A 12,797-nucleotide genomic window follows, 5' to 3' on the forward strand; every position below is an offset into this window, starting at 1 on the left:
GTGTGCATGTAAACGTAGTCAATGTTGCTGACATCACGCTCTGTCATGTGTCTGAGGAGAGTGTGACATCACGCTCTTGCCGCCTGCTCTTTCAGAAATTGAAGATGGAGAGCAAGAGGCTTTTCAGATGCTAATGAATCCACATCAAAAGTGTTCAAATGAACAAGAGGCTGGTGAAGCTTTGGCCCAGTTTTCATGGGCCAGCATCATGTTCTATTTGCATACAAGGTCAAAGGTCATGGGAGTTGAGAGAGAGAAAAACCTAGAATGTAATACAGCAATAATTATATGGGGGAGAAAAACAAAAAGCAACAAAATGGAAGGATGTTGGCTGCCTGTCAACAAGTTGAAACATCGCTGATCATATGACTGAGGCGATACAAGAGGTCACATTTAGTGACTCAATTAAAGTGCAAGTACAAGTTCATTAGTACAATTTCATTAGTACAAGTTAAAAAAGGAATCAAAAGGATAAAAACACAGTGAAGGCCCATTGTGGTCCTCCATCATAGCCCTTTTCCCACATGCGCTTTGTACCGCAAAATGACCGGTACGTGGTCTAATGCCTGCATGTGAGAAAGGCGCCGTGCCGGTATAAGCGCGACCCCGTCGTCCCCGACATTTCACCAGTTTCGTGCCAGTCACAAGAGCGGTATGGTCTTAAGGGGACGCAAGTGGAAACGGTTCAGGTCATTTTCCGCGACAGCGGTCCTTCAATCATGGGCGAGGAGTAGCCTACACACGTTGCTTAATGTTCCAGCGGGCATAATCTAATCATTCGCGCACATTAAAGCAAACTGGCGAAATGATCTTGTGATAGCCTAATAAGAGCAGTATGTCAGCTTGCTGATTTCCGAAGGCATTTTCCGCTATCAGTGGGCTGTGACTTCGTGGACCAGGTTGCAATGCACACAGTAGACAGTCCAACACCAAATACACAGCTGATTGTTCGATATTCCCCTGGTGTTGCGTACCACCAAAGGACTATTGCCAGTCGCAAACGCGCTTCCAGTGGTTTTCACCACCGGGTGATCTTGCGTGCGGGTCGGACCAGACTCAGCACGTAATACCGGGACATGCGAAAATGACGCTTCCATTCCACGTCGTCAAAATTGTTCAGAGCATCTTCCCAAAATAAATTCCCTCCTGGTCTCTCTCGCTTCCAGACGGCTCTAGTCTCACGCAGCAGCGCAGAGGTACATAATCATCAGTCATGATCTGTCCCTGGTTTAGTCTATCTTCATATTCTGCGCGACACTCTCATGGGCGAGGTGTACACACGTTGCTTAATGTTCCAGCGGGCATAATCTAATCATTAGCGCACATTAAAGCAAACTGGCGAAATGATCTTGTGATAATAAGAGCAGTAGCCTATGTCAGCTTCATGTGTGGGTGTGCTGTGCTGATTTTCCCCTCTCCTCTCTGCTCGCTCTCTGGCCACAGTCCGTCCTCCTCCTTCAGTCACAGTCCGACAGGGACTAAGCAACGTTGCCGACAGCCAAGGCAAGCCCGGACACATCAAATGAAGCCAGTCTGTAAAAAGTGCTTCAACGCTACGCAGGTGAACGGATAAACAAGCAAACTTATTTCACCATTCGGAGTTTTGCCGACACGTCACTCCCCACCCGCTCTGCAGTGCCGCCCCCCCTCCCCCTCCCCCTCCCCCTCCCCCTCCCCCTCCCCCTCCCCCCCCCATACAGGCAATTTCGCTGATAGATTCCCACATGCCAGAGGAGAGGTGTGAAGGGAAATGTCCGATATTGACTTACAGGTAATTTTCCGGTACGCATGTGGGAAAACGGCTCATGTGTAAGAGAGTGTGTGGTCCATTGTGGTCCTCCATGTGAGTGTAAGTGCAACAGCTACTTGACCTTACAGCTAGGGATGCACCGATCGATCGGCACGTGACCGGAAATGGCCGATTTTCACGTGATCGGCCTCGATCGGTGATCTGTTCCGGTCACTCTAAATAGCCGATTCTGTGAGCCGATTTTCACATGACGTGCGCGCACCCCAAAGCACCGAGACAGGCACCCAGCCACCACACCACACACGCCAGCATACCTTCCTCGTTGTGGATTTTTTTCACCGTCAGTGAAGTAGACAAAGCTCGCAGTTTGTCACACATGCAAGTCGAAAATAAGCCGTGGAGACAGAGATGCGGCCGTGTCCCGCTCGGCTGGAGTCCAGTCAGAGCGGCTCGCTTCACCTCACTGGCCCCCCTCTCTCTGCTCTCTCTCCCCGGGAAGCGGTGCTCCAGCAACCCGCCACCGCGCACAGCCGGCTTGGCGAGTGTGTCCAGTATACCATTCCCCGACCTGCTTTTCCATTCCACATCAGCGCTGCTGCCTCAGCCTGTCAAGTCATGTTGTAACGTGACGTGGATACAGGAGAGACTATTTGTTTCGTATTGCAAATAGAACGACATGAGAACGACGGACATAATAATAAAAATGCATCGGACTCACAAGTGTGCAACGTTTTCTGTGCGTGACGATATTTTTTCGGATGGCAGATAAAAATACGCATACCAAACTTCGGACTGTGTGTAAACTCCGCCTGATATTCAGACTGAAGATCGTTACTGTAACTCATAAACTCATTTCCCCTCTACTCAAGAGGACTGGTCTGGAGCCAGTCTATAAACTCCTTGTCCATGGATCATTTTGATGTTCTGTTGCACCTGTTTTCTTTTGGAAAAGTAAATGCATGATAGCTGTGGGATATAGGCTATTGGATTTAATTTAATTTTTGTATTCATTGTATTTGCACAAAAAAGCTCTGTCCAGTAGCCTAACCTGGAACACTTTTATTTTGAGATGTGTTTGAGTGAGAAGGTCCTAGGCTACTTCATGCAAATGATAAGAATTGTTTATTTGTTTATTTGGATCCCCATTAGATGTAAGAATTGTTCTATGAATCTTAATTTTTAAACAAAGTTACAAAAACGTTTGTGTAAGCTGTCAATTGTTGTTTTTAGAAAAAAAAATCGGAATCGGCAAAAATCGGTATCGGCAAGTCAGGCTATTCAAAAATCGGAAATCGGAATCGGCCAAGAAAATGGCAATCGGTGCATCCCTACTTACAGCCGGTGTTAAATCATGTTGTGTTACTTTCTATGATGAAGAGTCAGAGTGCAACAGTGCAACAGTGACTTGACCTGACAGCTGGTGTTAAATCATGTTGTGTTACTTTCTATGATGAAGAGTCAGAGTGCAACAGTGACTTGACCTGACAGCCGATGTTAAATCATGTTGTGTTACTTTCTATGATGAAGAGTCAGAGTGCAACAGTGCAACAGTGACTTGACCTTACAGCCGGTGTTAAATCATGTTGTGTTACTTTCTATGATGAAGAGTCAGAGTGCAACAGTGCAACAGTGACTTGACCTTACAGCCGGTGTTAAATCATGTTGTGTTACTTTCTATGATGAAGAGTCAGAGTGCAACAGTGCAACAGTGACTTGACCTTACAGCCGGTGTTAAATCATGTTGTGTTACTTTCTATGATGAAGAGTCAGAGTGCAACAGTGCAACAGTGACTTGACCTGACAGCCGGTGTTAAATCATGTCGTGTTACTTTCTATGATGAAGAGTCAGAGTGCAACAGTGACTTGACCTGACAGCGATGTTAAATCACGTTGTGTTGCTTTCTATGATGAAGAGTCAGAGTGCAACAGTGACTTGACCTTACAGCCGGTGTTAAATCATGTTGTGTTACTTTCTATGATGAAGAGTCAGAGTGCAACAGTGACTTGACCTGACAGCCGGTGTTAAATCATGTTGTGTTACTTTCTATGATGAAGAGTCAGAGTGCAACAGTGACTTGACCTTACAGCCGGTGTTAAATCATGTTGTGTTACTTTCTATGATGAAGAGTCAGAGTGCAACAGTGACTTGACCTTACAGCCGGTGTTAAATCATGTTGTGTTACTTTCTATGATGAAGAGTCAGAGTGCAACAGTGACTTGACCTGACAGCCGGTGTTAAATCATGTTGTGTTACTTTCTATGATGAAGAGTCAGAGTGCAACAGTGACTTGACCTTACAGCCGGTGTTAAATCATGTTGTGTTACTTTCTATGATGAAGAGTCAGAGTGCAACAGTGACTTGACCTGACAGCCGATGTTAAATCCTGCAAAGTCATGGAGTTCAGCAAGAATGAGGCCAATAGAGGGAGGCGACTGGGGTCGGTCTCCAGTCTCTTCTCATCTAAATGCATAATCTACATTTATTATTCTTCTACAGACTGCATTTAATAATATATTATGATCGATTGTTTTTTCCCCTCAAAATTATTAATGCCATTAAATAGGAATAGGTATCTTGATTTAAAAAAAAATAAAAAATAAAAATGACGGCTAATTAATAGATTATAGCGATCTGATCGTCTATCGCCAATCTCTAATGGCCACCATTGGACGATATGAAAATAGGGACGATTGAGCAGCCCTAATCCATATACACAGAACCAAACATCCATACCCCCACATGCAAGTATATACAGAATATAGAGTGTATATTTAAGCAATATAGCATGAGAGCCAGTGTGTTGTGCCAAATATATCCCCCTGATCAGCTGTTATCCCACGAGGCCGCAGGCCGAGTGCGATAACTGCTGAGCAGGGGGATATATTCCACAACACACGCAGCTCGAGTGCTATATTGCTTTTATAAAACGGTTTCCAAGTATGATAATATAATAATAATAATAATACTATAAGTCCGACTCCGACTGGCATGTCATTCTGATAGAGTCAGTTGAAACACTACTGTAAGGCGGGACCGCAAGAACATGCGGGTGATTTGATTGGATCGTTCTGGAGACTGAAGTTGACATTGGCCAATCCTGGCGCTTGCTGAGTAGCTGACAGCTTTCTGGAAACCCCGACAGGCAGCTCGAGCGCAGCGTTGCATTCTCAGCGCTTGCTGAGAAGCTGAATGCTTGCTGCAAAGCCCGACACCAACTAACGTTACGGGGTTAAATGCGGGGTTAAATGCGGGGTTAAATGCGGGGTTAACAGCCTTTCTTTTGCAAAGAAGACATTAGCCCGCATCTATTCTTGTACAAAACATCATTTTCTGCGAAGTATTAGTAAAGTTATAAGCGAAGATCGATTCACAAGGATCTGACAGCTGTCTCCGCCATTTTTTTTTCTACGTTGTCATTTGAGGTAAGCCTTATTATTACTCTCTTAGTAAGAGAGTTGCCATGGCAACCAATAACCCATGGCCATGGGTTATTGAACTCGGTTACTGGAATTATACAATGGCTGTGAACCAATCAGATTGCTTGATTTGAGAGAGCCGTTTTATAAAAAATAATAGCAAATAGTAGCATCATAGCAGCTACAACATTTATACAAGCTACATTTATACAATGCTAGTAAAAAATAGAAGCCCTCTTTTCCAACAAGACAAGCTGGCCTCCTTCACCTTCTTCCTAAATATTGGCAGCGTTGTGCTCATATTATACATTACATTATGTCATTTGGCGACAACGCTTTTATCCAAAGCGACTTACAATAACACATTTTTGTCAGCAATAGAGCAATCAACTATGCAACACAGTCTATGACAACTACAACTTCTGAAGGAATAGTGGTAAAGTTTAGTTAAGTTTTTTTTTTTTTTTTTTAGAGAGAGAAAGAAGTTAATTTCAAGACCTATGTTGGTTGCAACACTTGGTTAGTCACTTTAATACATTTTTAAAATAAATGCTTTTTAATTTTGCACCAATCGTACAGTGTGCCTTGGATCATTTTTGAAGGGGACTTGCATTTTAAATTTTATGGAGATACTCCACTCGTGCAAAGGCAATAAAGGCAAAGGCTTTGACAAGAAAATGCGATATTGATGATTTGTAAAGTTTGCGACCCAGTTCACATATCACATTTGAACTCTAACCTCCATTTTTCTTAGGGATCTATGTGTGTAGTATTGTGACCTTTTTGTATTGCCACACTGCTTGAGAAGATATTGTTTCAGCTTTGTTTTTGTTTGTTTTGTTTCTGTTCTTTTCTAGCCCAGAGAGGCAAGCCGTATCTGGAAGATGCACATGGTCAAAGGCCAGGAGGGCCTGGGCATCCAGATCACCGGGGGCCGGGGCTCCAAGCGCTCCCCCCACGGCATCATCATAGCCCATGTTGAGGAGGGGGGCACCACCCAGAGGTACAAGTAGTCACAATAAAGGCAAACAAACTCGAACCCATAGTATAGTGAGTCCCTTTATTTTTACTTCCTGGAAAACACAGAGGCTGTATATGAAATGCAAGGAACCTGTATATCACCTAGCTTCCTAATTAGGTACCTCCTTAATTAGGTACCTGGTTTGAATGTAGGTGACAGAGAAAGAATTGATTTCAGACGTCCTCAAGCCGCATGCCGGGGGCAGCCAGGTGGACTTTTCCCCTGCATCCTACAATAAAATTGCCGAGGTGGACGGGCAGGCGGTGTCACGTTTTGTGTCACGAAAGTGAGATGGGGCAGAAGCCCCGATGTCACTTTCATGATGTCGGCCGGGCCGGGAGGCCCGACCCCACGCGGCCTGGGCCCAGGCTGTTACGTGGTTTTACGTCTGGCTCTTACGTGGTTTTAGGTCTGTCTCTCACGAGAACCTTAGGAATCAAAGTTTATCAGGGTTCAGGAGCAGGGCTACACCTCAGCCACGCCTCCTATGGCTTTACCTATATATACTGACCTGTTCAGCACCTCAGCTCGCAAGCAGCACGTCTCTCGTTCATGTGTTTTACATTTCATGTTGTGCTCCCAGACAGACCAAGCTCAAGCAAACTTATCTTTAGTCGATCACTCACCAATCTCACCATGGATACTGATCTACAGCTCTTCATCTCGGAGAGCGACTTGTTCAATCAAACACCACCAGGATCTGCAGCATCGGGGTTTCTCTCGTCAGCTGACCAGCTCCATGTGCCCGGGTCAATGTGCCAGCCATTCCCGTGCGGTCCATTACATTACATTACATGCTGTCATTTAGCAGACACTTTTGTCCAAAGGGACTTACAATATCACATTTTATAAACGGTACAGAAAACAACTATGCAACACAATCAATGACAGCTAAGACATTTTGATAGACTAGAGTAGCACCATGTAGGTAGGAAGTAGTTTGAGACGGAATAAGTAACATGTAGCATTAATAAGTTTGAGAAGGAATATATATAGCCAAGACCAAGGCCTATCTTCCCCGGAGCGACCTGGAGAGGGTGATCCATGCCTTCATTACAACTCGGCTGGACTACTGCAACTACTTGCTCCGTCGTTTGCAGCTGGTCCAAAATGCGGCTGCCCGTCTCCTAACCGGCAGCAAGAAGCGAGAGCACATCACGCCAATCCTGGCCTCACTCCACTGTGTGGCTCCCCGTCCGCTTCCGCATTGATTTTAAATTACTGTTGAATGTTTTTAAAGCACTACATGGGTTGGCACCACCATACCTCACTGAGCTCCTGCACCACCATACCCAATCTAGAGCCTTAAAGTCAGCTGACCAGCTGCTCCTGGTGGTGCCTAGGACCAGGCTTAAGACCAGAGGGGGTAGAGCCTTTGCCATAGCAGCCCCTAGGCTCTGGAACAGCCTCCCCCTCCGTATTAGATCTGCCCAGAGCCTCGAGGCGTTTAAATCCCTGCTCAAAACGCACCTTTTCTTCCTGGCCTTCGACCTGAGTTGAGCCTGCCTCTTGGCAACCTACCTCGTCACTTTGTTTTTATGACTTGTATCTGCTGCATTGTACTGCACCTTGCTCTGTAGCAGTGTATTCTGTACTTGTCGTTTTCTTCCATATTTTAGTGTTTTATCTGTGAAGCACTTTGGTCGGCTTTGTCGTTGTAAATGTGCTCTATAAATAAAGTTGACTTGACTTGACTTGACTGATATATATATATATATATATATATATATATATATATATATATATATATATATATATATATATATAATATATTTTTTATAATTAAAATATGTTAGTTCAAGAAGGGCCCAGGTGTAGCCTGGAAAGGTGAGTTTTTAGTCTCCGCCGAAAGATTGGCAGCGATTTGGCCGTTCTGGCCAGAGTCGCGATCGGAATGAGGGACTTTTGAGCCGACGTAGCGGGGGAGGGGTGAGGCGATCTGGACAGGCGGAGGAGCGGAGGGAGCGATGTGATGTTTGGATCTTGACCATAGATTGCAGATACGGAGGGGCTGTCATGTGGACTGCCCTGTAGGCCAGTACCACTGTCTTGAATTTGATGCGAGCCAAGATGGGAAGCCAGTGAAGGTCAACGAAGAGGGGAGTGACATGAGAGAATTTAGGTTGGTTGAACGCCAGATGGGCTGCAGCGTTCTGAATGAGCTGAAGCGGTCAGATGGCCGAGGCAGGTAGCCCAGCCAGAAGAACATTGCAGTAGTCCAGGCGGGAGATGACGTGCCTGGACCAGGAGTTGTGTCGCTTCCCTCGTGAGAAACGGACAGATTCTACGGATGTTGTACAGGGAGAACCTACAGGAGCGAGCAGTAGCTGCGATGCAGGCAGAGTTGGACAGCTGGTTGTCAAGGATAACTCCAAGGTTCTTAGCTGTTTGAGAGGGAAACACCGTAGTGTTGTCAATGGAGATGGAAATGTCAGTGAGAGGACAGTCTTTCCCAGGGAGGAAGAGTAGCTCTGTCTTACCAAGATTCAGCTTGAGATGGTGGGCAGACATCCAGGCACAAATGTCTTTGAGGCATGCAGCGATACGTGCCTCTATGTGCCGGTGCCTAAGCAGTTCATCGTCTATTGCCCATCCAGCAGTCCCGTGAGGGGACACACGCATCCAAGAGAGATGGCGAGTGGGAGAGATCCCACTCGCCATCTCTCCAGTCGAGCAGAAGACAGAAATACTCTCAGGCGAAGCCAAAACACAAACACTGCAAAGTAGAGAACACTGCAGAGCTCCAAGTAGAGTATTTATTACAGCACCGTGGTAACATTTCGGGCAGCACCCTGCCCTTCCTCAGACAAAACACAAACACTCCCACGTTTCCGGGTTTCCCCAAGCAACGCAGTCACGCAGGACACACGTTACCCCAATGACGTCGCCCGAAGTTGCAGGGTCAGGTCGTATCTTCCCTTGATTCCTCCATTTCTTATTCATCTATAATCTTTTGTGTATGTTGTTTTATTGCCGTAACACATGCAGTCTGTTTACCACGTTCAACGCTTCCCTAGCTGCCGGCTGCCGCACTTCCTGCACGCCAAGTTACCGAGTCCAAGCAACACCATTTCCCATTCTCACTTTCAAAATAAAACACGTTTGACTTTCCCTCGAACAAGCAAAACACCAAAGTAAGGATAAATAATGTATTCAATAGGGCGACTGGATCCACATCTCCCAACTTGCACAGCTAAGTTTAGAAGATTTTCGTCCACACTGCTCCCAGTCATCAAACATTCATTCTGTGCATTGCCAACCAGTGCACCAATGCAAGATGCAACGTCATCACATGTGCATGTTTGTGTTTGTGTGTCTGTGTGTGTGTGTGTGTGCGTGTGCGTGCGTGCGAGTGCATGTATGTGTGTGTGTGTGCGTGTGTGTGTGTGTAGGGATGGTCGTCTTGGCCCAGGTGACGAGCTGCTGATGGTTAATGGTCAGTCTCTGGTGGGTCTGTCTCACCACGATGCTGTGGACATCCTCCGCTCTACTGCTGGCCTTGTGCAGCTGGTGGTCGCCACAAGGGTGAGCACACGCGCACACACACACACACACACACACACACACACACACACACACACACACACACACACACACACACACACATTTATACAATTTATTTTATTTTGAAGGTCTATGTTTTTTTTTTTTTTATGGTCTGTGTGTGTTTTGGGCTTTTATTTTGAAGGGATGTGAGCTTTTATTTTGAAGGTCTGTGTGTTTGGTGCTTTTATTTTGAAGGTCTGTGCATGTTTTGGGCTTTTATTTTGAAGATATATGGGCTTTTATTTGGAAGGTTTTGGGCTAGTGTGTGCGTGTGTTTGTGTTGTGTCTTTGTTGATGTTGTTGTGGTGTGTGTGTGTTGTTGTTTTGTGTGTGTTTTTGTGTTGTGTGGTGTCGGTCACCCCGGGCCGCGTGTGTGTGTGTGTGTTGTTGTTGCGTTGTGTGTGTGTATGTATTGTATTGTGTGTTATCGGTCAGGCTGGGCCGATGTCACAAACGTGTAGTGTGTGTGTGTGCTTGTGTGTGTGTGTAGGGCTGCCACATTATTGACTTTTTCCATACCGCACAAATTAGCGGAGCCAATCAAACGGTAACCGAAAAAAAAGAAAAAGAAAAGAAAAAAGTTATAAAGTAGGGTAATTGTAATTGTTAGGGTAAAAGTTATAAGCCATAACGTTTTTATCTAAATAAAAGTCTCTTAAGTCACTATCTATCTGATATTCAGAGATGGGAAGTAACGAAGTACAAATACTTCGTTACTGTACTTAAGTAGATTTTTCGAGTATCTGTACTTTACTTGAGTATTTAATTTTCTGACGACTTTTACTCGTTACATTTTAACACAAGTATCTGTACTTTTACTTGTGTACATTTTCAAAACAGGTTTGTTACTTTTGTTTAAATGCCTGAGAATGTCATTTAAAAACGAGTAGAAACGGGAGAACTGAGCAGAAGTAATAGACGAGTTTCCCTGCGCTGCTGATAAAAGCTCATTCCAGCTCCGCCAATAGTATGACCTGGCACTCCTCCGGGGCGTGGACAAAGAAGCACAAAGATGAGAAACATGGATTTTCTCTGAGGGGAGACACACGCAGACATTAGGAGCCGTGCAGACAGCCAGCACTTATTAGCGCTCCTCTTTTTGCAATTCATTCTCTATAAGTACGCGCTTAGCGCGCATCTCTTTCAAGAAGCATTTCATCGCGTTTAAAAGCTGGTGGTGTTTTTTTTTTAGCGCAGCGCTCTGGGCGCTGAAAGGAGAGGAAAGTTTAACAGGAAAAGTGCCCTGCTCCTCTTCACTCCTCCCACCTCGTGTCTTCTCCCAGGAGAGGAGGATTTTCATCTTGCTGCTTCCAGAGTTGCCAATAATCTGGCTTTTCCAAGCGTTCTTTTTTAAATAACCGCTCCCTGTGTGCATGGCCCCTTATGGTGTTGTTCTAACACATACATTCAGTTTGTGCACTGTCAACATTCAGCTAATATGGAATATGGTGGTGTTCTAACACCAGAGACAGTTCTGTCTTAATAATAAACCTTGAATTTGTGAATGTGATCAACCTGTGGACATTCAGTTCCTTATCCATTAGGTATCAGTATCGTATCAGTCTCGAGTATTGTGATACTGCACTTTGTAAGGGACACCTTGTATCCAGCAGTTAAACTTGTCTAACTATTTGCACATTCATATATCATGGAAATATTAATGAGGGAGGACTAGATATGATTTTAATGGGGTTTTTTGTGTGTGGAAAAACCATAGCACACTATTTAAAGTAGAGTTTTAAGATGTGTAAAACATTTGTAGGGGATCTTTTATCCTCAAATTATATTCTATGATGTGAGGTTCAGTAATTCAGAAAGATACAGTAAAAATACTTTTACTTTTACTCGTTGGGTACATTTCAGAGCCTGTATTTTTTTACTTTTACTTGAGTAAAATAATTGAATCAGTACTTCTACTTTTACCAGAGTAGTTTTTTACACAAGTAACTGTACTTCTACTCAAGTACAGAATGTCAGTACTTTTCCCATCTCTGCTGATATTGAGTTAGGGCTCAACATTAACGGTTGCCCGGTTGACCCGGGCAACCAGAAAAAAAATAGGGCAACCATTTCTTGGCCTTTGGTTGCCCCAGGGGCAACCATGTTTTAACATGCAAAAAAATATGTATAGCAGCAAACAGCAAAATATACACCAAATAAATATGTTTTAATACTTGTTGTGAGTGACATATATGTGACATTTTATTGCTGTTACAATCGGAACGATGTTACTAATTACCAGTCGGAACCTACGTGATGTATGCTGCACGTGCGGTGTGTTTAACGAGTACTGACTCGGACAGGTGGGGCTGCTTGCACACAATCACAGCGGCTGCAAGACGCAAGAAGAACCGCGTCCGCCCGCAGCCCCGCACAGAAACAAAGGACGAGGAAATTGTCATCGAGGTGAAATACCCGTGCGTCTTTGAACGGGAGGGAAAAATAATGCTATACTGCAAAGCATGTAGCCTACAACAAGCGCTTAGGTCTCATTTGCTTCCCGCATCGGTGAGGACCGTGAGTGTCCGCATGGAAAAGTGAGTCAAATCAGCAGACGCGCCCCTCCACAAGGCTCCTGTGCAGACGGTTTTCGCCTGGCCGTGCACACCCCGAATTGTGTAACTACGTGGACGCGGCTGGGCGGACAAAGTGGAGTTTTCAAGACTCCCGCTCACTTCCGTGAGCAGAAACCCACACAGTGTATAAAAGCTCCACACGTTTCCTCGTCAAGATTCAGTGTCTCTCATTTCTGTGCGACAGTCCAAACTTCAAGCATAATTCCAGCATAACGCTATACTGCAAAGCATGTAGCCTACAACAAGCCTACAACATACACCTCGACCAGGACATCCTTCAAAAACGTTTTACCACCGCGTATATGTGCTGAGGAATGATTTGCATCCCTGGCCTGTCAGCCTGTCATACGGGCTGAGAGAGGGATTGCAGGGCCGCTTCTGGGCCCTTTGGGGCCCTATGCAACATCAGAGTGGGGGCCCCAAACCACTGTCATCATAGTATCCCTGAATGAACATGAGGAGGCATAGGGTACTTCATTATCAATAA

The 12,797-nt window shown here is 45.0% G+C and overlaps 1 protein-coding gene across 1 annotated transcript in view; it reads left to right on the forward strand.

Moving 5' to 3' along the window:
* Positions 1–12,797, forward strand: part of LOC310770741 (PDZ domain-containing protein 2-like) — a gene marked incomplete at its 5' end in the record, with an annotated part of 156,795 nt that overhangs the window by 51,859 nt on the left and 92,139 nt on the right. The window contains 2 exons of the mRNA XM_083663458.1: positions 6,025–6,170; positions 9,581–9,713. Of these exons, the coding sequence (XP_083519584.1) occupies positions 6,025–6,170; positions 9,581–9,713 (279 nt within the window). The remainder of the gene's footprint in view (positions 1–6,024; positions 6,171–9,580; positions 9,714–12,797) is intronic.

This window comes from Poromitra crassiceps (assembly GCF_964638095.1).
Source record: "Poromitra crassiceps genome assembly, contig: HAP1_SCAFFOLD_211, whole genome shotgun sequence".
NCBI lineage: Eukaryota > Metazoa > Chordata > Actinopteri > Beryciformes > Melamphaidae > Poromitra > Poromitra crassiceps.